The sequence below is a fragment of the Neofelis nebulosa genome, chromosome 15 (assembly GCF_028018385.1).
Source record: "Neofelis nebulosa isolate mNeoNeb1 chromosome 15, mNeoNeb1.pri, whole genome shotgun sequence".
NCBI classification, from domain to species: Eukaryota; Metazoa; Chordata; class Mammalia; order Carnivora; family Felidae; genus Neofelis; species Neofelis nebulosa.
The window spans coordinates 9,535,146-9,560,756 of NC_080796.1; the positions used below are offsets into that span (position 1 = coordinate 9,535,146).

General features: G+C 41.3%; 1 protein-coding gene across 16 annotated transcripts in view; it reads right to left on the bottom strand.

Moving 5' to 3' along the window:
* The window catches only part of CDC42BPA (CDC42 binding protein kinase alpha), a 316,161-nt gene that overhangs the window by 164,719 nt on the left and 125,831 nt on the right, over window positions 1-25,611 (bottom strand). For all 16 annotated transcript variants that reach the window (XM_058700194.1, XM_058700191.1, XM_058700193.1 and 13 more), the window contains 2 exons: window positions 23,587-23,735; window positions 950-1,043 (listed from right to left, as the gene is read on the bottom strand). In XM_058700194.1, the coding sequence (XP_058556177.1) occupies window positions 950-1,043; window positions 23,587-23,735 (243 nt within the window). The remainder of the gene's footprint in view (window positions 1-949; window positions 1,044-23,586; window positions 23,736-25,611) is intronic.

Below are 25,611 nucleotides of genomic sequence, written 5' to 3' on the forward strand. Positions count from 1 at the left end.
GGCTCTGAGCTGTCAGCACAGAGCCTGACGTGGGGCTCGAACTCACAAACGGTGAGATCAGACCTGAGCCGAAGTTTTACGCTTAACTGACTGCACCACCCAGGCGCCCCACGTATGTTTTTATAGTTGTTTATAGTGAGAGGACAATTTGGTACCAATCACTCCTTTCATCATGACCAGAGGCAGAAGTCATATAATCTACTTTTTTCAAGGTATCTTCTTAGGATAAATTTTCGGAAGTCAAATTACTGATCCAGAATAATAGGACATTTTCATGGCCTTTGCTCTCAAAAACAGTGCCTGCCAATTGAAATTACTTACATTTGGACCTCTGCTATATAGCCAGGAAGTTGAAAAGCAAGCAAAATAAAACAAGACAAAACAGAGAATAAATTGGGGCATATAGACTTCTATGTAAGTGAAAGAAAACAGCTGAAAGATGTAGGCTTAGGACAACTAAACCAAATGGTCATGTAAAACTGAATCCACATAGAGGCTATCCTGATTAAAGCATTCATTTGTTGAACGTTGTCCCTCAAAACAAAAACCAGACAACTAGGGAAGAAAGATGAAAAAAATAAAGGTGAGGAAGGAGCCACATTTTCTTCTTCCATCTTCATTCCCTTCTCTAAACTGTGAAAATATCTCAAGTGCAATCAACAGTCCCTCTAAAGAAGACACAAAGTTCTCCTAAAAGACGCACTGTATCAATCTTACCATCACTAACATACACAGTGAAAATGGCAAAGGACTTTATAAACAAACCCTATTATGAGTCAGTATGCCTAAACGCTGTTGTGGGAAAAGGTGGCACGGAGAAAGTCAAAAGGACAGACGGACGGATGGATGGTTAACTACTATAAATACGTGGATTCTAAAGCAGATAAAGAGGACAAGTAGCAAGGGGGAGATCTATGGATAAAATGACTTCAGATTTATCTTTATTTACCGTTCCATCTTCCATCAGCTTCAGACAAGAACCAAAATCTGCTAACCGAATATGTCCATTCATGTCCATCAATATGTTGTCAGGTTTGATGTCCCTGAAAAGATAGATATGGTCAATTTTTAGTTGGGGCGGGGGGGGACTGAACCACTTATTTGGGAAGACAAAATTTTATTTGAAAACTTCAACTTCTTTTAAAATCAATACTCTAAGAACACCTATTTGACTAAACTTTATGGGTTCAAATCCTGGCTCCGATTCATATGAAAACTTCCTTAAACACACGCACTTTCGGTGTTCTCCTGGAGATAAAAACTTTTTTGGCAGTTTTCATTCAGGTTGAATTAACTATATAATGTGCACAGATTCCAGTATGACCACGTTAGGCCTACTTTCAATACACGGAGAAGACCACAATGTCTTGACACACACAAAACAAACTATCCTTTGGCCGTGAAACTGGAGAGGGAAAAATACACTTCCTCGACCTCATAATAAATAAATTTCTAATTATTTCAGTTCAAAGTAATTCTAAAGACATTGCTTCATAAAGCTGATTTTGAAATTCATCTGAGGGGCGCCTGGGTGGCGCAGTCGGTTAAGCGTCCGACTTCAGCCAGGTCACGATCTCGCGGTCCGTGAGTTCGAGCCCCGCGTCAGGCTCTGGGCTGATGGCTCGGAGCCTGGAGCCTGTTTCCGATTCTGTGTCTCCCTCTCTCTCTGCCCCTCCCCCGTTCATGCTCTGTCTCTCTCTGTCCCAAAAATAAATAAAAAACGTTGAAAAAAAAATTAAAAAAAAAAAAAAAAAAGAAATTCATCTGACACACCGCTTGGTAGTAATTTACGTGATATGCTCGTAAGGTATCCAAATCTAATTAAGAAATCACATCACACCAGTTTTTGTATCTGTTTCTACATCTGAATAAGGAAAAGTGTTGCAAACCTTGGCAAAAATCATACGTAAAACGATTCCTGTAAAGAAGACCCAGCAACGCGTTTTCTAATCACAATCTAAAACTTGTGAAAAATTAAGAGATTAGACCCTCTCAATGTATTCTACCTGGTGAGGAAGAAAAAGAATCTTCTATGAACATCATATATGCAAAAAGAATTCCATTATCATGTGGTTAGGGTCATTTTCTTTCCCATTTCTTTCCTTGACTTATTTATTCTATAACTGGAAGTTTGTACCTCTTAATACCATTTACCTATTTCACCTATCCCCCCACACACCTCACCTCTGACAACCATCAGTGCGTTCTCTGTATTTAAGAGTCTGTTTTTTTGTTTCTTTCTTTGTTCATTTGTTTTTTAGATCTACACAGAAATGAAATTACAAGACGCTTGTCTTTCTCTGATCTCACTTAGCATAATACTCTTCAGGTATATCCACCTTGTCACAAATGGCTAAATCACATTCTGTTTATGGTTAAGTAACGATCCGCTCTATGTATGTACATCTTCTTCATCCAATCATCTATCAGTGGATACCTGGGCTGCTTCCATATCTTGGCTATTATAAATAATGTTGTAATAAACATAAGGGTGCACGTATCTTTTCAAATTAGTGTTTCCGTTTTCTTTGGCTAAATACCCAGGAAAGTTATTACTGGATTATACGGTATCTCTGGTTTTAATTCTTTTAGGAACACCCCTTCCCCAATGTTTTCCACAGTGGCTGCACCAGTTTACAGGCTCACCAGTAGCGCACGAGCATTCCTTTTTCTCTACGCCCTCACCAACACCTGTTATTTCTTGTCTTTTTGGATTCCAGCCATCCCAATAGGGATACCGTAACATCTTGTTGTGGTTTGGATTTGCATTTCCCTGATGAGGAGTGATGTTCGGTACCTCTTCATGTTCAGCATCTCTATATGACTCTCTTGAAAAATGTCCATTTAGTGCTTATGCCCATGTTTTAAGTAGACAGTTTGGTTTTTCGTTATTAAGCTGGAGGCGTATTTTGGAGATTTGCTCTATATTTTGGAGATTTGCTCCTTATTGGACGTATCACTAACAAATATCTTCTCCCATTTAACAGGTTGCCTTTTTGTCTTGTTGATAGTTTCCTTTGCTGTGCAAAAGCTTTTTTTTTTTTTTTAATGTTTATTTTTGAGAAAGAGAGAGAGAGAGAGAGAGACAGCGTGAGCGGGGAAGGGGCAAAGAGAAAGGGAGACACAGAATCCGAAGCAAGCTCCAGGCTCCGAGCTGTCAGCACAGAGCTCAACACGGAGCTTGAACCCACAAACTGTGAGATCATGACCTGAGCCGAAGTAGGACGCTTAACCGACTGAGCCACCCAGGCACCCCAAAAGCTTTTTATTTTGATGTAGCCCCCATAATTTATTCTTTTGTTTCCCTTTCTTGAGAAGACCTACTTAGAACAAAGCTGGAGGTATCATGATCCTAGATTTCAAGCTATACTACAAAGATATAATAATCAAACGGTATGGTATGGACACAAAAACAGACAGATGTACGGAACAGCATAGGGAGCAAATAAACCCAAGCTTATGTGGTCACTTAATCTACAACAAAGGAGGCAGGAATACACAATGGGGAAAAGACACGCTATACAACCAATGGTGTTGGGAAAACTGGACAGCACCATGCAAAAGAATGAAACTGGACACTTTCTCACACCATACACAAAAATAAACTCAAAATGGATTAAAGACCTAAATGTGAGACCTGAAATCATAAAACTAGAAGAAAACATAGGCAGCAGTCTCTCTGGCATTGGCCTTAGCAACGTTTTTGTAGATTTGTGTCCTCAACTAGGGTCATTTTAACTGGAATGATACCACTCAAGGTTTCTATGCCTCAATTTTCTCATCTACAATTGGGATAGTAGGACTGAAGACATTTCTGTGTGCAATACACCACAATATGGCAAATACTGACACACAGGCTAAGTCCAGCCCATTGCCTGTTGTTGAAAATAAAGTTTTGTTGTAAATAAAGTCGCTTCCGTTCACTTGTAAGTACTGTCTCTGCTGGCTTTCCCACTATGACAGCAGAAGCAAGTAGCACTGACTACAGTGTGGCTTTCAAAGCCTAAAATATTTCCTGTCTGACCCTTTACAGAAAAAGCTTGGTGACACCTGTTGTGGAGGACAGAGAAAGGATAGATGCACTGAAAAACAACAACTTTTATAGGAAATTGCTTCATTATCCTCAATGTCTGAATTCACCCTGAACTGTCAGAGTGGCATATTAAAAAAATATTCTTCCGTTGCTTGGAAACATCAAAGAACTATACTTTAGTGCTAGAGGACCCTTAGAAATTACCTAAATCATTTTTAGATGACTATAAAAAATGTATTATATTTTTATTTTAAGAGATAGTGGGCACCTGGGTGTCTCAGTTCAGCATCCGACTCTGGATTTCAGCTCAGGTCATGATCTCACAGTCTGTGGGTTCGAGCCCCACACTGGGCTCCATGCTGGCAATGTGGAGCCTGCTTGGGCTTCCCTCCCTCTCCCTCTCCCCTTCTTTCTCTCTTTCTCTCCCCCCCCCCCGCCCCTCCCCAGCTCACACTCTCTAAGTAAACAAACTTTAGAAAAATATATATTAAGCTGAGGCACCTGGGGCTCAGATGGTTAAGTGTCCAACTCTTTATTTTCACTCTGGTCATGATCTCATGGTCACTGAGATAAGAGACCAGTGTTAGGCTCCACGCTGAGCATGAAGCCTGCTTTAGATTCTCTCTCTCTCTCTCTCTCTCTCTCTCTCTCTCTGCCCCTCTCCCTTGTGCTTTCAAAAAAAAAAAAAAGCTGTATAATTACTACACATAACTGTTCCTGGTGTATTTCTCAGATTAACAAAATTTTTTTATGTTTATTTATTTTTGAGATCGAGAGAGTGTGAGCACTGGAGGGGCAGAGACAGAGGGAGACACAGAATCGGAAGCACCAGGCTCGGAGCTGTCAGCACAGAGCCTAATGTGGGGCCCAAACCCATAGGCCGTGAGATCATGACCTGAGCCAAAGGTAGACACTTAACTGACTGAGCCACCCAGGCAGCCCTAGTTCTCAGATTTTATCTATTTATTTTTTTAATATGACAATTTGTATTTCAATATTTTCTGTGATTTCTTTTTTTTTCAATATATGAAATTTATTGTCAAATTGGTTTCCATACAACACCCAGTGCTCATCCCAAAAGGTGCCCTCCTCAATACCCATCACCCACCCTCCCCTCCCTCCCACCTCCCATCAACCCTCAGTTTGTTCTCAGTTTTTAAGAGTCTCTTATGCTTCCTAGTTCTCAGATTTTAAAGACTAAAAGAATTACAGAAAAGGAAAATAGTGAAAGGATTCATAATCATCATTTTTAAAATATTTTTTATGTTTATTTTTATTTATTTTTTTTTAATTTTTTTTTTTAACATTTTATTTATTTTTGAGACAGGGAGAGACAGAGCATGAATGGGGGAGGGGCAGAGAGAGAGGGAGACACAGAATCTGAAAGAGGCTCCAGGCTCCAAGCTGTCAGCACAGAGCCCGACGTGGGGCTGGAACTCACGGACCGTGAGATCATGACCTGAGCCGAAGTCGGACGCCCAACCGACTGAGCCACCCAGGCGCCCCTATGTTTATTTTTATTTTTGAGGGAGAGAGAGAGAGAGAGAGAGAGACACGGAGCACAAGTGGGGGAGGGGCAGAGAGCGGGAGACACAGAATCCGAAGCAGACTCCAGGCTTCGAGCTGTCAGCACACAGCCCGACACGGGGCTTGAACCCACGAATACAAGATCATGACCTGAGCCAAAGTCGGACGCTCAACCGACTGAGCCACCCAGGCGCCGCCATAATCATTAATATTTTAAAGATAGGAAATATTAAAACCTAATTAGACAAATAAATTGTATTTATATTTATAACAAATAATAAACAGTGTAATGGAAAATATTTACCAGGACGGTACTGACTCTCCCTAAGTATCCCATTTCCCTCCCGTATCATCTCCTTCCCCCCACTCCCGAGAGGTTAGCAACCACTACCCTGTTTACTGTATCCACATTTATTTTATGTTATTAGTACACATATATGCAACCATTAAGACTATGTATTTTTCTGAATGTCTTTAAACTTTGTAATTGATACCAAACTGTATGTAGCCTGTGCAACTTGGTTTTATTCTAATACTGTTTCTGAAACGTGTTATCCACGTTGATACACATTGTTCCAGTCTGTTAGTTTTAATTGCCATATGGACTACTTTCAAATACCGAGCTTCTCAATTCTCCTGATTATAGAATTAGCTTGTTTCCAACAATTTCAGATTGTTGTAGGTTTCTGTTCTGCTAGTTTACAAAATTCTGAAATGAATATTTTCATAAATGTCTCCTGGTGCTTACCTGTGCACGTATCTCCAGGCTGTGTAACCAGAAATGGAATTCTAGAATTCTATCGTGTGTGTCTTCAACTTCACAACTGTGATTACTAATTAAGGTTAAGAATCTTTTTCGTCTCACGTTCCTCTTCTGTAAAATGCCAGTTAATATCCTTAGCCATTTTTTTTTTTTTACACTGTGTGTGTGCGGTTTGCTTTGGGTTTTGGTTAATATTCAGGAATTGTTTACTCAAACTTAGGTTACACGTGTTACAAATCTCTCAGCATGGGGGCATGTTTTTCCTCATTGTTTATAATATCTAATTTGTAAAAAAAAATTATTTAATGTCAATGTAGTCTTCTAATTTGTAATTTGTGTTTTTGTCTTTTTCACTATTTTCAACTTTTGTGAGATATAATTGACAAATGAAACTGCCATACATTTAAAGTATACAACATGACAATGTGACCTACATATACATCTCGCTGAGTTAAGTAACACACCCATCACGTGTTTACTTTTGTTTTGGGTGGGTTTTTTTGGTAAACACTTAAATTTGACTCTGTTAGAAAAGCTGGGTTATATAATACAGTATCATCAACTAGTCACCATGTTACACATCAGCTTCTCGGACCTCATTCATCTTCTAACTGAAAGTTTGTGCTCTTTTACCACCCTCTCCCTTATTTCTCCAGCCCCTGGCAACCACAATTCTGTTCTCGCGATTTGTGGGTTTTGTCCTGGGAAATCTCCCTTACCTTCTCCCCGAGGTCCTAAGGGTAGCGTCCCGTATTTTCCTCTGTAAGTTTTAAGGTTTTACTTTTCACTTCAAGTCTTTAGTCTCCCTGGAGTAAGTGTTCACATGTAGTGTGAGATGAGGGCCCTATCTCCTTCTGTCCCAATACCACTGACTTCTAATACCACACAGGCTGCAGATCAAGTGGATTTCTTTCAGAACTTCCTAAAGCTATTTCCCTGAACAGTCGTTGGAGTCAAAGGAAACCTACAAACAACTGCCAGAACAATCAACATAATCTGGAACTGATCCAGGCAACATTAGATACGTGATGACCCTGTGTCTGTGTCTACGCCTGGACCAACACCACACTTAATCACGGAAGCTCTATAAGGACCCTCCACACCAGCAGACCAAGTTTTTAAATTCTCATGGCTCTTCCAGATGAATGCCAGGATTAGATTAACAGGGTCCATAAAACACACTGAGATTTTGTCAGGGATCACAATGATTTTCATATATTAATCTAAAGAGAACTGATGTCTTTATAATCAGACTCTTCCCATCTAAGTATACATTATATCTTACTGATGAGGATTCTTTTAGGTCTTTCAATAATACTGAATTTTTTTTCTGCAGAGAGCTTTTATTACCTATATAGCTACCTAGCTTTTAGCAACTATATATCTATGTATTTATTTTATATCCGTAATTTTTATTGTCTATGGTTTTAGGTGCCTTACAGTTTTGGTGCTACTGTGAATGGGATTTTCTTCATAGAATCATTCTTCCTTCGCTTCCAATTTTTAAAAATGTTTTCGTTTTAATTTTTTTAGAGAAAGCATGCGTGCAAGTGGGGGAGAGGAGCATGGGGGGCAGGGGAAGGGGAGGGAGGAGAGGGAGACACACACACACACACACACACACACACACACACACACACACACACGCAGGCTCTGAGCTCAGCAAGGAGCCTGACGTGGGGCTGGGTCTCACGACCCTGGGATCATGACCTGAGCTGAATCAGACGCTCAAGCGACTGAGCCACCCAGGGGCCCTATTTTGCTTCCAATTTTAATGGGAATGTTCCTAATGTTTCACAATTAAGTACAGTCCTTGGCTTAGATTTTCAATAGAAATTCAATATTAGGGGGAAAAAAATTCAGTATTAGGTTATGAGAATTATCTTCTACACCCAAATTGCTAAAAGTATCAGGAATGGATATTCAATGTTACTGTCATTTTCGGTATTGAGCTTATTTTATGGTTTTCCTCCTTCAATGTATTAATATAGTATATTACACTAATAGATGTTGTACTGTTGAAACTCCCTTGTAGCCTGGGATGAAACCCACGTGGTCATACTTGTTTGCTGTACCACATATCACGGAGTCTAAAATTCCACCAATTGTAAAGAGGCATCACTACGTCCAGTGCAGCTACAAGAGAGAATACACTGGCAACTGTAATTTTAGAAGCCATTTCTTTTAAAAGAGCACTCCAATTTCAGAGACATTAAATCGAAAAATAAGTCTGTCTTATTAGTATTGAAAAACACATACACGCTAAATCTGATTCCATTTTTTCTTGATGATTCCTGCTCTTCTACTCATAAGGGACACTGCACCACACTAACGTTCGCCCCTTGTACCGTCCTCCTTTTCAAGCTTTGTGATCAAGATTTCACTACCATCATAAAGTGAGGGAAACAGATTTTTAAAAATTCTCAAACTTTCTGAAACAATTTACATAGGATTCAATGATCACTTTCTTAAAAGTAAAAGAGAACTCATCCGTGAAACCACGTGGAGTAAAAGAAGGTTCACAGCAGCTCTACTGTAAAGGCTCAAAAGTGGGAAAAACGCAAATGACATTAACAGCAGATAAACCATCATATGTTTATACAATGGAGGACCACTCACCAATAAAGAAAAATCTATTGACACATACATCGAACTGAATGAATCTCAAAAACCTTATGTGGATAAAAAGACATCAGACAGAAAAGAATACATGACGTATAATCCTATTTGTAAGAAGTTCCAGAACAGGTAACCCTAAGTTCCGGTGACAGAAACCAGAACTAGTGACTGGAGAAACAGAAAGACGTTCACGGAAAAGAGCACTAGGACATTTGCAGGGTGATAAAAAAACATTCTATGTCTTGACTGCAAAGGCGGTTACACAGATGTATCCGTTGTCAAAACTCTTCACTGCACACTTAACTCCTGTGTTAACTTGACGTGTATTTCAATTTTAAAAATCAAGGAGACAAGGCACCAAATGCCTAAAAATAGATGAGAGTGAAGTTTTGTGGAAGGGGAGCTTTCCATTACAGACTCAGTTTCCTTCAATGTTCTTAGGGTACTCAGATAATTTCTATTTCTTCCCAAGTACATTGCAGTGGCTTATATTTTTCTAATGCACATTTCATCCACATTTTCAAATTTACTGGAGTACAGTTGCTCACAATACTCTTACTATTTTTTAAGCCTACAACATACTTGCTTACAGTTCTATTCCTACTCTCATTTCTTTGTATCTCTTCTGTCTCAATAAAAATAACACCTAGTGCTTATTTAGTACTTTCTATTTTCCATGCAGTGTTTGAAGTGACAGTCACAGCTTTTTTTTTTCTTTTTTTTTTAGGTCAGCAAGTAAAAACAACTAATTGCTGCATACCCAAGAAATGCTCAAAATGAAAAGAATAAAAATAAGGTGAAAGAAAATTAGAGGATATGAATACCATTACTGAAAGACTGGTGTATTTATATTTTACCAGGCAAAGTAAATTTCAAGGCAAAACAAAACAAAATGCCCTAATAGTGATTAAAAAAAAAAAAAAAAGGATCCTAGGATCCTTGAATCAGACTTGCTTGATATAGAACAAGTACACATTTGCATATTCCGCTCTCCCCGGGGAATGAGGAAGTGAGGGAGGAAGCTGAGAGGGTGACAGAATTCTTCCCTCCTCACCTCACCCGCCCCATCTGAAGCAGGGTCCCAGGACCAGGGCCGCACCTGTAGGCACCAAAACCGACGATGGTTCCTAAGTGAGGAACTCTACCTATGCCCTTAAACCTTAATGTCAGAATTCTTACGGTCCTGGTGGGCTGGGTTACACCTTACCCCATCTGGCAAAACCAAGCTAGGCAGGGAATACTGCTGGACTGCCAGGTGGCTGAGCTAGCCCACAATTTCTGCATCTAACTCTGCACTGAAAGAATGTACTGAGAGGGAGGCATTTGTGAGACGAACATTGCTGCTGGCATTTGGGCCAGCACAGCGGTCAAGCTGAACATCCCTTCCAGAGGTGGAAAAGTTTGGGCAAAACAAAATGATAAATGGAGAGGAGGAGGAATAACTAGGGCTGAAGCCATCAATAAATGGGTTATGCAATGAGGGAAACCCAACATTACACTGATGCTTTCTCTGTGAGAGGCTCAGAGCAGAAGAGGCTATTGCCCCTTAGCTCAATGACACCAGACGCTTAAAGTGGTGAAGCCATGTGTTGCCAAGATGTTTCTGCTTTGGGGACGGGACACAGTCAAAGGGGAATGCGCAAACCTGGGTGGTATCATTCTGGGAGACGTTTAATCACGTGATGTGATGATGGTCTAGAGGGTGAATGACTCACGGGGACACCAGGAATGTGCTAGTGCCTTGGCTTTTATTTTTCAAGTCACGTCAACTGCCATATGGTGTAACCCCGGCCTGGGTGGTTGAGATTCAGCCCTGCTGTGTAAACAGGTCTTAGGATAATACTGATACCGATAACTAAACGTATTAGGAGATTTGGTTAAAGCCTCCACAGGATCTGATAAAACGACCAGCCTGAAGAAGTAGATTCAGCTAACCATCAGCTGTCTCTACATGGAAGAGTTCCACACAAGTTTATCATACAGCAAAAATAGTAGTAAAGGGAGAAACAAATAATTAAATTCGTACAAAAATATGAAAGTGTATGTAATGACCATATAGAATGGGCTTGTGGTTAAATGACAAACATATTCACACTACTGCTGATATAAACGCTATACTAAATGTAGATGCCCAAACAAATACGATCGCTTTGCTCTCAGAGAGCCTTGCGTTAAGGCCACGGGGTGGCCTGCGTCATGAACAAACCCAATTGTAAGGTCTGGCCTTTGCTTCGGCCGCTGGGAGGTGATCTCTAGGCCACTGGAATATCATGCCTGATCGGTGTGTCTTTGCCTGGAGGCTCTGGCCACCAGACAATCTAACAACGTAATTTGTGATGTAATTTACCTGGGCCACACAGTATCAGTTTTACCTCTGGAAGGGACCGGAAACTAATGGTATCATCCCAACTTCAGGGAAAGGTCAATCATGCAGACCGTACGCTGAGCCCCCAAAACTCCGGAAACCCAATGCTCAGGTGCACTTGCTTGGTTAACAGTCCTGGTGCCTACCGTCACCCACGAATGGCAGGTAAGTAGAGCTGTTCCCAGCTCCACGGGGAGAGGACGACAGACGCTCCCCTGGACTCTGCCCTACGCGCTTCTTCCCTCGGCTGGTTTCCATCTGTACCTTTTCTATGCAATAAAATGTAAGCAGGGAAGTGTTCAGTAATTCTGTGAGTCCTTCTTGCAAATTATGGAAACCTCAGAAGTTCATTCTGATCCTTCCAATTCAAATTCAGAAGTACAGAGTTCATACTTGTCCTCTTCTGTTTTCTCGGTATCTCCTTTCTTTCTATACCAAGAGGCCGGATTCTCAAGGACACAGGGGACAACAGAATTAGAGTACTCCATAATCACTCATTTATTTCACATTTACACTCAACAATCTCAAAAATAACACGGCGAATACTACCCCAGAATTTTACTGAAGACAATTTGAAAAAAAATCTGCATAAATTCTCCCAGTTAATCACCACTGACCTTTATAGTTCTATTAGATGTCCATTATTAGAGTATGCAGCCATCAATACTGTTCAGTCTCCCTCTTTTTTCCTGTTTTAATCCATAACTGACTATTTAACGAGCAACGCCAGTCCTTAAGCTAAGGTCTCTCTGGTCATTTTGGTTGTCTGTAGCTCATTCTCTCGTGGAATATTCCAGATTCTTCAGGAAGAATTCATGGGAACAATGTTCCCCAGGCTCCTGCAAGTTGACAACACTGCTGTGTGTGCTTTTTATACCTGAAAGTTGATTATGTTCGTGTTCTCTTTTCTGGGGTATCATAAATATTGAACACACTTTTTTCCTGTCATAAAGTTTTGTTGTTGAAAAGTCTGATGATAAACTAGTTTTCCTTTCCCTGTCACTTACTTGTTTTGTCACCACAGGACTTTTTCCTTTAAAAACAAAAAAAAAAAACAAAAAAACTCCAAAGTTCTATAATTATACTAGCATTTGTTTATGCCCCATCTATCCATTATGTTATAGTTGTCACACATATTACATATGCATTCATCGAGTATCTACCAAAACAAATTTCTTTAAACAGTCACATATTTTAGGGAGCCCGGGTGGCTCTGTCAGTTAAGCATCTGACTCTTGATTTCGGCTCAGATCATGATCCCAGGGTTGTGGGATCGAGTCCCACCATCAGGCTCTCCACTGAGTGTGAAGCCTGCTTAAGACTCTCTATCTCCCCCTCTGGCCTTCTCCCCAGCTTATGCTCTCTCTCTCTCAAAAAAAAAAAAAAAAAAAAAAAAAAAAATATATAAATACATAAACAGCCATGTGTTTTAAAGAATTTTGGAGAGGGGTGCCTGGCTGGATCAGTTGGTTTAGTGTGTGGGTCTTCATCTCGGGGTTGTGAGTTCAAGGCCCACGTTAGATGTAGAGACTACTTAAAATAAAGATTAAAGTTTAATCTTAAAAAAAAAAAAGAATTTAAGAGAAAAAAAGGTGTTTTATGTATGCTGAGGTGTTTGTTTTTTTTTGTTTTTTTTTTTTTTTACCATTTATTATGCTCTTTCTTCTTTCTTAAAGATCTGCATTTCCTCTGCTGACTCTTCATTCTGAAATATGTCATCAGTGTTTCTTGTAAGGAAGGTCTTAAGCAATAAATGCTCTTGGGTTGCATCTATCTGAAAATATCCTCTTTTTAACTTCATTCCTAAGGAAAGTAGGTTGATAGTTTTCTTCTTTCCAGTGTTGTCAAAATTTTGTTTATCTTTTAGTACCCATGGTTGTGATGAGAAATCTGAGATCTTTCAACTTGTAAAATGCTTTTTTTTTTTCCCATGTAAAATGCTATTTTCCTCTAGATGCTATCAAGACTTTTCATATCCTTTAATTCCATATTTTGATTTGGAGGTGCTAGGAGTGATTTTCTTCGAATTTCTATTGCTTTGGCTTGACACAATTGTTGATTCTGTAAACTCATATGTTTCTCCAAACTTGGGAAGTTTTAAGCCATTATGTTTTCTGCCTTATTCTCTTTTTCTGGGGCACCAATTACATACGTTGGATCTTTTCATCTCTGATCTGTTCATTCTTCCAATCTTTTCACACCTGCTTTGCATAAGACAATTTCTACTATCTATATTCAATTTTATAGACTTTTTCCTTTGAGTCTCCTTTCTGATACAGAAACCACTCAGTGAATTTTTACCCGAGATACTGTATTTTTCTTTTCTGAAGTTTTCATCTGGTTTTTTTTTTTTTCTATTACTGAGATTTTCTATCATCTCATTCATTTCAAATGTGTTCTCTATTACTTCATTAAGTATATTTAAAATAAGTACTAATCTAAGTATTTAAGTGATATCTTTCACTATACCAAGAGGCCAGATTCTCAAGGACACAGGGGACAAGAGAATTAGATCAGGTTTTACCTGATAATTCTTATAATTTAAACCTGGGTGACCTGGGTCATCTTGAGCTAGGAGTCCACTTTTTCCTCTTGAGACTGAATCATGATTTCCTCATACACTGAGTAATTCTGGATTGTTCTGTGCACGTTGTGATCCCATGCACACTGTGGATTCTGTCAAAAGTCTCCAGAGAACGTTGGTATTTTAGTTTCACCAGTCAACCTAGTTAATCTGAGATGTATCTAACATCCTCTACAACATGCCTGAGGCTTAAAAACAGTATGCTGAGGGGCGCCTGGGTGGCTCAGTCTGTTAAGAGTCCGACTCCGGCTCAGGTCATGATCTCGTGGTTCGGGAGTTCGAGCCCCGTCTCAGACTCTGTGCTGACAGCTCGGAGCCTGCTTCAGATTCCGTATCTCCCTCTCTCTCTGCCCCTCCCCTACTCATGTTCTCTCTCTCTCTCTCTCTCTCTCTCTCTCTCTCTCAAAAATAAACTTGAAAGAAAGAAAGAAAACAGTATGCCGAGTGAAAGAAGCCAGTCAAAAGAGACCCATTACATGATTTCATTCAGTATCCAGACTAGACAAATCTATAGAGACAGATTAATGGCTGCTGAGGGCGGGGAAAACAAGGGAACAGGGTTTCTTTTTGAAATGATGACAATGGTTTAAAATGGACTGAAGTAATGGTTGAATGTATCTGTGAAAATACTAAAAACCACTGTACGCTTTAACTGACTGAATTGTATGGTATGTGAATTACAGCTCAATAAAACTGTTAAAAAGAACTATTTATAATTAGATCTTAACAGCAATTTTTAATGAAGATCCCCTGAATATCACTGGCAAGTAATACAGAAAGGTAGAGATCACTCTTTCCTCCTACCAGCGGAAAAAAGTTTGGGAAAACGTCAGGAGCCAGTTACATACCAATGACAACTATTAATGTTAATTATCAAGGATAAGATCTAATGCTTTTATGAATAGAGCCAATTAAGACAAGTTTGTGATTTTTAGATCGTTTTTTAAAACTGCTTCTGAGGGGCGCCTGGGTGGCTCAGTCGGTTAAGCGTCCGACTTCAGCTCAGGTCATGATCTCGCGGTCAGTGAGTTCGAGCCCCACGTCAGGCTCTGGGCTGACGGCTCAGAGCCTGGAGCCCGCTTCCGATTCTGTGTCTCCCTCTCTCTCTGCCCCTCCCCCATTCATGCTCTGTCTCTCTCTGTCCCAAAAATAAATAAACGTTAAAAAAAAAAAAAATTTTAAACTGCTTCTGAAAGGTTTAGAATAGAGAATTCTCCATTTTAAAAAACCGGTTTCACGGTCTACCATTACCTAACTATAAGGATATCTATTTCCACAAAGAACCGTACAATGACAAGTGATCTAACATAAAGAAAGGAGCTTCTCTCTGCAGATGATATACGCATGTCTAATTCTCTCTAATCGACAAGCTTAAAGCATTGTTATACATTGTTAATACTTTCTATTATCACTGATCTCTGTGACCTGCCAGTGACCTCAGTGACCTTCCCTTCTCTATCAAAGTAGTTTCTAGTAGGGTCCTTCTGGTTTGTAGACAACAGGTGCACCGCTCTTAAAATGGTCATATCACAGATAAGACTCCACTAGAAACAGAAATCAAGGTAAGACACAATATTGGCTGCTAACGTTTTGGTACCAGAATCAACATTCTGATGATCTCTGTATTATTTAAAAACATCACAAACGTCCTCATCTTTCCATTTTTGTCATTTCAAACTATGTCACGGGATCATCAAACATAACATTCTGATCAGATGAAGCTTATTTTTTTGGTTGTTCTAGCAGGATTTTATGCCTTTCATCATTAGCATGCTTAAAGTTGTAGCTGACAATCTGAACACCAAGCCTGCCGCTGAGTTTAATTAACATATTTAGAAAGAAGTTGGGGTTTTTTCCCCAACCTATAATTAGGGCTTGCTTTATTCTAACCCAACATTCGGCGTGTACTTTCATCAACCGGAGTCCGACATATGCCACATGATACTGTTTACTTGTTAGAAATAATCTCTCTCACAAATTTTACATTCAAGTAAATAAATGATTGAAAAGAAAAGACACACTCTTAAAATGCAAACTGCTTATTCAGCAAATCAAAAATGGAAATGTTGGCATTCAGACTTCAAGTTGGAAACTGGAGTGCCTCTGTGGCAAAGGCGAAAATCTGAGTTGACAGACTGAAAATAAGGTATTTTGGGACAGCTGAAATAGTGTTTCAATAAACACAGGGAGAAAACCAGCTATTTTGCTAAAAGCATTTAAAAAATATGGACATGCTTTCACAACAATATTTTTATACTGTATTTTCCTAAGTGTTTAAGTGATATCTTTCACATTAAAATAACGACAACATTTTATTTCTAACTGTTAACAGTCCATCGCTGTATATCTTGCTTACTTTGGTCTTCCTCAGGGAAGCTATTTCAATGTCTTTTTTTTAATAAATTTTTAACATTTATTCATTTTTGAGAGACAGAGCATGAGTTGGGGAGGGGTAGAGAGAGAGGGAGACACAGAATCCGAAGCAGGCTCCAGGCTCCGAGCTGTCAGCACAGAGCCCGACACGGGGCTCAAACTCACAAACCGCGAGATCATGACCTGACCCGGACGCTCAACCGACTGAGCCACCCGGGCGCCCTTATTTCAATGTCTTAAACCATCTACTTCCTATCACAGACAGGTTTCCTCCAAGAGGTCCTCCTGATTCACTTGTTCACACTCTCCATCTCCACAGTGTTTAGGTATGTAATTCCTACTGCTTTCTTAAACCTGGTTTTGTTGTCATTCAACTGCTCTCTATCATTAGAGCTAAGCTTATCTCAAAGTAATTTTTCAAAATAAAGGCATTATTTCCTCCACTCCTATTGAGATACTCAACAGGAGTACCTCACCTAAGAAAATAGGTAGAATATTGGGCAATCAGTGCTGGCTGAACAATAATTTCACCATGAATGAATTTATAAAATTAAAATCTGTCCTACTCGGGCAAAACTGTGAAGCAGAAGTATTTCCTTAAACTTAGTCTTTTTTCAAAAGGCAATAAACTGAATGTAAAGAGCATATGACTTCCATAAGGCAGCCCCCACTCCCATTCCAACACCCAGGACACAAAAAATGATATTACATGTTGGTTTGGAATGCATCAGCTAAGGGGCACCTGGGTGGCTCAGTCGGTTAGGCTTCTGGCTTTGGCTCAGGTCATGAGCTCGCGGATCATCGGTTTGAGTCCCGCATTGGGCTCTGTGCTGACGGCTCAGAGTCTGGAGCTGCTTTGGATTCTGTGTCTCCCTCTCTCTGCCCCTCTCCTGCTCTTGCTTTCTCTCAAAAATAAACAAACAAACATTAAAAAAAATTAAAAAAAAAAAGAAATGCATCAGTTAAGACATTAATGTTATTAAACATAAAGGGAAAGATGATTTACTTTATTCCGCATATTCTCATTATCTTCCTCCAATTGTTTCTTCTTAGTTTGCTTCGTTGGCCACTGCTACTCTACCCGATCTCGAAATACTGAAACTCCTCAGGGTTCAGTCCAGGGTCCTTTTCAATGCTGACTTTCACTAAGTGGACTCCGCTTACCTCCTGAATTGCACATCATATAAATTCTGAGTTACAGAAAGAAAAACCACTTCCTGGCAGGCCAGAAGCCTAAGCAAATTTGGCAATCCTGAGGAATTCACCAAGATAGAGAGTTTCCTGGGCCTGGTTTCCAGACTTGTGAAAAGAAAGTAATAGAGGTAATTTTTTTTCCCTTAAAATCTTCCCCCCCCCCCTTTTTTTTTTTAAGTTTATTTATTTATTTTTGAGAGAGAGAGAGGGAAAGCAAGCAGGGGAGAGGCGGGGAGAGGCGGGGAGAGGCGGGGAGAGGCAGGGAGAGGCAGAGGGAGAGAGGGAGAGACAGAGTCCCAAGCAGACTCCACATGGTTGGCGCAGAGACCGACGTGGGGCTCGATCCCACGAACACGAGATCATGACCTGAGTCGAAACCAAGAGCTGGGCTTAAGCGCCCACTGAGCCACCCAGGTGCCCCCAAACCTTTCCATTTTGAAATGATTACAGAGTCAAAGGAAATCGCATAAATAGTACGAGTCCCATGTACCCTTCCATCCGGCTTCTCCACTGGTTACAACGTATTACGTCCATAGCAAAACCAGGAAGCTGACACTACTACGTTAATGTTCCGTCAGAGACCTTTCGGCTTTATCCTTTTCTAATCTGTGCGTATTCCGTGCGATTTTAGCCCACGTACAGACTCATGTAACCACCACCACATTCAAGATGCACAGCTGTACTATCACCACAAAAGAGAACTGCCCCGTGCTGTCTCACTCCCCACTGTGCCTCTGACCTTGTCCCCTGGGAACCATCCATCGGCTTTCAACCTCTGTAGTTTTGGTAATTCAAGAATGTCAGGTAAGTGGAGTCATAAACAACATAACATTCTGAGCGCCCATGCTCGTCACTCAGGACCGTCCGGGGCCGCCCAGGCTGCCTCGTGCTCCCAGTGCCACGGGCCCACGGGGTGCCCAGCAGGTGGCTACCACGCCACCCGGGAGGGACTCGCGGGCCATTTCTAGTATTTTGTGGTTACAAACAAAGCTGCTATGAATATTCACGTACAGGTTTTTCTGCAAATGTGTTTTAACTGTTCTGGGATAAATGTCTACAAACGCCAACGACTAGGTCACATGGTAAGTGCATGTTTACCTTGTTTAAACTTGCAAACTGTTTCCAGAGTGGCCAAACCATTTTACCTTCCTACCGGCAATGTGTGGGAGATCTCCTTTCTCCGCAGGGTCATCAGCACTTAGTAGGACCGCTGGTCCGTGTTTTAGCGGTCCTAATACCTGCTCACTGGCCTGCCTCTCATGGTGGGTGTAGTTCGCGGTTTGCTAATGGCAAGGGCGCTGAACAGCCTTTTACGTGCTCACTGCCATCCGTATCTCCTCTTGGGCAAGATGTCTCCTTGGGTCTTTTGTCCATCCTGTAACTGGACTGTCTGAGGTTTCTTGAGGATTGTGTTTCGAGTTCTTTATATATTCTAGACCTAAGGTGTACATCCTGTATGTGGTCTGCAAATATTTCCCCCCTTCTGGCGCCTGCCCTTTCGTCAGCTTACCTGGGCCTTAGAAGTGTGCGTTTTCAGTGCTGATGAAGTCCACTTGAGTAATTTTTGGTGTCCTAGGAACTCCTCACCAAGCCCTAGGTCCAGAAGATGTTCTTTGATGTTTTCTTCTGAAAGTTTTATACTTTTACGTTGAATATTTTTTTAATGTTTATTTTTTATTTACTTACTTTTTATTTTTGAGAGAGAGCATGAGCGGGGGAGGTGCAGGTGCAGGGGACAGAGGGTCTGAAGCGGGCTCTGCGCTGACAGCACGGGGCCCCGCGCGGGGCTCAAACCCACGAACCTGACCTGATCGTGACCTGAGCTGGTCAGCTGCTCAACTGACTGGGCCACCCAGGTCCCCCTATGTCATCTACTTGAATCCACGACCCATTTTGAACTATTTTTCACATTTGTGTGAGGCTGAAGGAAGTTTGTTTTTTTGCTTACGATTCCCGTACTGTTTGCGGAAGATGATCCTTCCTCCACTGAGTTGCATCGGCACCGTCGTCAAAATCAGCCGGAGGTAACTGCGTACATTTCGGCCTGGGTTCTCCTTTCTACCCGGTGATCTGTGATGTCTACTCCTCCCCCACTACGCAGTGTCTTGCTTAAGGCAGCAACGCAGCAACTCTCAACGGTAGGTAGTTATTCTGACTACTTCGTTCTCCTTTTCCAAAATCATTAAAAAAATCATTTTAGCTACTCTAGTTTCATTGCATTTCCATGTAAACTTTGGAGTAAGCCTGTTTGTACCTAACAAATAAAAAATCTTTACTTTTCCTTTAGGAAAAACCTGTGAGCTGTCGTAACTACTGAAAATGAAACGATGTGATTAAATTTGTAGCTAGGGACAGTCGCTTAGGGACAAGCCAGGAGCCTGAGGCCTAAACGCAACTACCAACACAAGGGCAGGAGCTGGACTTGTTGCAGGTGGAGAGCTCGACACGTACTTTCACGTGGATTTAAAAGAACAAGAAAACAAGAACCCTGCTGGGATTTCGACAGGCGCTGCATCGAACCTGCAGATCAGTTTGGGGAGAACGTTTAAAGCACCTCCATCAGCCTCGCTACCAACAACAGCTCTACTGCTGCCATGTTTCTTCTGTCCCCAGTCCCACTGCGTCCTTTCCCCGCCTCTTTAAAAGGGGAGGAGCTTGGGGCGCCTGGGCGGCTCAGTCGGTTGAGCGTCCAACTTCGGCTCAGGTCACGATCTCGCGGTTTGTGGGTTTGAGCACCACATCGGGCTCTGTGCTGACGGCTCGGAGCCCGGAGCCTGCTTCGGATTCTGTGTCTCCCTCTCTCTCTGCCCCTCCCCCGTTCATGCTCTGTCTCTGTCTCAAAATAAACGTTAAAAAAAAAAAAAGAAGAAGTTTCAAGTTGCTGTAATCTCAGTGATAAATCATGTTTTGGAATCTAAGTTTAAAAAGCTTATGGGGGAACCAGAACAGTGCATAAGTCTGCTGGCACCGAGCTTAATGCTTGTTTTTACTACATCATGTTACTAGAAAATGTCTGTACTTTATGGGGTCAGTTTGTAAATCAATTTTACAACCTTCCAGAGTCAATCTCTGGGCTTCTTATTTCCATGTCCCCATTCCTGTCTCTTTCGTCTCATAATTAACATCTCTGAAAACAGGTAACATAATGCCCTACAATGTGTTTTTAAAGTGTATTTCTAGACATTTCAAAGGAAGTTGCAATGTTCTCGACTGAAATCTCACAATGTGCTCAACACTCGTATGTATGATTTCATGATTCTTCTCATGCACTACTCTCCACTGCTCCTTTCTCCCGATGCATAAGTGAAGACAAAATTTTCATATGAAAATGTCTGTGCTGTCAGAAGACCAATAATGTATTTTATAGGTTTGGAAATAAATGTAGTTTGAAAGAGCACAAGGGAGGGGCACCTGGATGCTTTGGTCAGTTAAGCATCTGACTCTTGATTTTGGCTTAGGTCATGATCTTACGGTTTGTGAGTTCAAGCCCCGCATCGGGCTCTGTGATGGCAGCACGGAGGCTGCTTGGGATTCCCTCTCTCCCTCTCTCTCTACCCCTTCCCTGTTCTCACACACACTCTCTCTCAAAATAAATCCATAAACATTTTTAAAAAATAATAAAATACAAGAACACAAGGGAAAAAAAGTATTTCCTTCCCCGAACACATCCAGTCTCCACTACTCCCTTTTTGTCTTCTCTAACTCCCTCTACTTGAAATTCATAACTATAAAACATTCTGAAATCCAGCAAAACATGAAAACTGATACACAGTTTACTGTAAAATCAACTCACTTAACACACTGTTTTAATCAAACACTACATTACCGAAAAGTATCGGTAACTTGATGGCTCCCAAGATCTAAAGTCTACAGCATGGTGTTCAAACGTTTCCACAACAGGGATTGAAATCTCTCTTCCTAAACTCCACATGAGCTCTTTTCTTCAGCCGAGTCACCTACCAACCCTTCTCTAGACCCGCCCTCTGCCCGCCTGTGTCCCTATCTCCTTCATCCCTTGTTTCTAGAACGCCTTCCTCTCTGCCCACAGAAAGCCTTTTTATTCCGCAAAGTCCTACCAGTAAAGCATCCTCTTATGAGCAATATGATGTTATATGAACAGCATAAATTCCGGCATCAGCCTGACTTCGATTTTAATCCAGCCTATGCTAATTACCGACTCATGTCTCTGAAGCTGGGTTTCCTCATCTGTAAAATGGAACAACATCCATTTTAGATGTCACCCAAATCATAGATTTATTGTCAGAATTAGAATAATACAGGTGAAGTCCGTAACACATAGTGAGAGCTAAATAACCAGTGGAAAAAACCATTAAGAATGGTTTTCTTAATGAACGGTAACCTTAAGAATTAAGATTATTTGTTTCTCTGAGTTCACTGTAATTTGCTTGTATAACCCAACAAAGAGTTCGCAATCTGGGCTCACTCCATCTCTTAAACTTTTGCCCTAAGTGATTATTTAACTTTTATTACTTTAGTTCTTATTTATGTCTTGTGTTTTGTGTCCCCAAATGGACTGGAAGCCTTTTCCAAGTCAGGACCATATGCTACACTCACTTAAAATTTTATGCAGTTTAGCACAGTGCTATTTATATATTTTTTTTTCCAACATTTTTTATTTATTTTTGGGACAGAGAGAGACAGAGCATGAACGGGGGAGGGGCAGAGAGAGAGGGAGACACAGAATCGGAAACAGGCTCCAGGCTCCGAGCCATCAGCCCAGAGCCCGACGCGGGGCTCGAACTCACGGACCGCGAGATCGTGACCTGAGCCGAAGTCGGACGCTTAACCAACTGAGCCACCCAGGCGCCCCTTAACGTTTTTATTTTTGAGACAGAGAGAGACAGAGCATGAACGGGGGAGGGGCAGAGAGAGAGGGAGACACAGAATCGGAAGCAGGCTCCAGGCTCCGAGCCATCAGCCCAGAGCCCGACGCGGGGCTCGAACTCACGGACCACGAGATCGTGACCTGGCTGAAGTCGGACGCTTCACCGACTGCGCCACCCAGGCGCCCCTTAAAGTATTTTTAAATGAGTCCTCAGCTAGGACCTTGGGTTACTGTTTGAGCAAAGAAAGAAGCACTTTGGTTTCTCATCCTGTAATTCGCTCTTGAGACCCTAATACCATCATAAAACACGTCGTTTTACAATTTTCAAAGTATATTCATCTTTTTATTTTTAATAGAATTTGTGACTATCAAATATCAATAGGGAAAAGCATATAAGTAGGCAAGAGCCACAGTGAGATCTGATGAATAGAAAAGTTTTAATCAAAATGATCTTCCTTTGGGGTGCCTTGTGGCTCAGTCGGTTAAGTGTCCAACTCTTGATTTTGGCCCATGATCGATCTCACAGTTCGTGGGATCGGGCCCCATGATGGGCTCTGTGCTGGTGGCACAGAGCCTGCTTGTGATTCTCTCTCCCTCTCGCTCTCTTTCTGTCCCTCCCCCGGCCACTCTGGCTCTCTCTCAAAAATAAATAAATAAAGGGGCGCCTGGGTGGCGCAGTCGGTTAAGCGTCCGACTTCAGCCAGGTCACGATCTCGCGGTCCGTGAGTTCGAGCCCCGCGTCAGGCTCTGGGCTGATGGCTCAGAGCCTGGAGCCTGTTTCCGATTCTGTGTCTCCCTCTCTCTCTGCCCCTCCCCCGTTCATGCTCTGTCTCTCTCTGTCCCAAAAATAAATAAAAAACATTGAAAAAAAAAAAAAAAAAAAATTAAAAAAAAAAAAAAATAAATAAATAAATAAATAAATAAACTTAAAAAACATGTTTTTTAATAAAAAATAAAAATAAAATGTGAGACTGCTCTTTAAGCTCTTCGCCTAAATTATTATGAGCTGTTCACAGAGAAGGAGACTTCTAACATGTGTCCACAGGTGGAAGAAGAATCCTAAATGAAAAATCATTTTGTAAACAGGCCCATTTTTATCATTCCATCTTACCCTGCATACGATCAAACACACATCTGTAGGGAAGACTTTAAATCGATCATCACACCTGTCAAATAGTTTACAAAGACAAAATTCCTCCGTGGCCATCCAAAGCACCACGTTCCTCTAAAAACGTCTGCTTCCACGCTCACGCAGCCCGCTGCTGCGTAAGGTCTTACCCACCTGTGTACGTAGTGCAGCTGATGAACGGAGTCGATTGCTATCACCATCTCAGCCAGGTAAAACCGAGCCATATCTTCGGGCAGTCTATCTTCAAATTTGCTGAGCAGAGTCAGCAAATCCCCACCAACATAATAATCCATCACCAGGTACTGGGAATGAGAAGAAAAAAGTAATCAAATAATAAGGGTGAAAAATTAATACATGTAATAGAACCCAAGGTCAAACAGCACTGGGGTCAAATACCGTTGTTGTTAATTAACAAGAAGCTGTGTGAGATGATCATCACAAAGCCTGTGTGCTTCCTGAGGCAAGAATATAAAGTTTTTAAAAATTGAGGCAGGGAACAACGAAGGATTACCATTGTTTTGTTGTTATACTTTGCCAAGTAACGACATCAAAAAGGAACATCAACATCATCGCCTATAACAGACCACAGTTTTATCAACGTTTCATAGAAGAATAAACATTTTAATTCACAAATGATTACAGTAATTCCGAATGCAAGACAGCCATGTATGTTGAATAGATTTCTTTTATCACCATTATTACGTTTTCCCTCTTTTCTCTTGGACTGGTAGCAACCTTATTAAACCAGCACTGGACCAGCATTTGGAAAGCACTCTTATACAGGATATAATAATTTCCACAATGTACATACTCCTCTTATTTCTGATAGTGCAGAAGTATCCAAACGGACTCTTCTTAGGTCTATATAAACAGAAGCCAAGTAATTTTAGATATGGACTCCCACGAGTATGTGTATACGATACTGTGATTTATAGTAAGAAATACATACATTTGTTGGCACAAAGCTAGCTTTTGTTATTTACAAGAAACTCCTTTCAACCACACTAGTATTTATGTTGATGAGGTGACTTTTGCAAAGTCCTTGGGTAACCTAAGGACAGGGGCTGGTCGCCAGGGGAACCAACTGAGATTAGAAGGTTGGCAATTTCTAGGGAAGGGCCGAGGCTACATCCATCCTTAATGGCTAATGACTTGATGGATCATGCCTATCTAAGGACGCTGTCCTAGAAACCCAAAAGGATGAGGTTTGGAGAGCTTCCAGGTCGGCCAACAAGTGGAGGTGCTGCGGGGCGGGGGCAGGGGGGAGGCTCCACGCCTCCCTCACCGTACCCAGCCTTGTGCACCTGCATCACGGAGCTCCTCCTGAGTCCGGTGAGCTGCTCCAACAGACCAACCGTATCTGAGGATTAAGTCGTGGTGATCTCCAACCTACCGTCTGTGAGTCAGAAGCACAAGTAATAACCTGAACTTGTACCTAGGGGTGAGGAGGGAGTCTTGTAGGACTGGACCCCTTAGCCTATGGGATGTGACACTATCTCCAGGTGGACGGCATCAGAATGGAGTTAAACCACAGGATACTCTGCTGGTGTTGCAGAAACTCACACATCTCATGTCAGAAGCAAAGCAGTACTGAGAGAGTACTGGGGAACGTAAGTGAAAACAAGTCTTCCCTTACCATAGGTATACACCAAAAATGAAAAGACGAGTAGACACCAAAATGTTCACAGGGATTAGCTCTGGGTTGTTAGATTACCCATGGTGTCATAGACATCTGGTATTTTCTTTCTTCTTTGTTTTTAAGTTTACTTATTTATTTTGAGAGAGAAAGAGAGAGAGGGAGTGTGAGCAGGGGAGGGGCAGAGAGAGAGGAGGGGAGAGAATCCCAAGCAGGCTCTGTGCCATCAGCATGAAGCCTGACACGGAGCTCAATCCCATGAACCACGAGGTCATGACTTGAGCCGAAATCAAGTCAGATGCTTAACCGACTCAGCCACCAGGTGTCCCGCTTTTTGGTATTTTCTAGATTGCTTTATAAACACGTATATATGTGTGTGTGTGTGTTATAGTATAGTACAGTAATTTTATCGTACTACTATAGCATATCATATCATACATATTTTTTAGGTTGAGTGAAAACAAGACAGAGTGAAAAGACGATCTTTGTAGTCAGAGAAACCTGTATTCAAATTCTGACTCTGGATTATCAATGACTTTTGA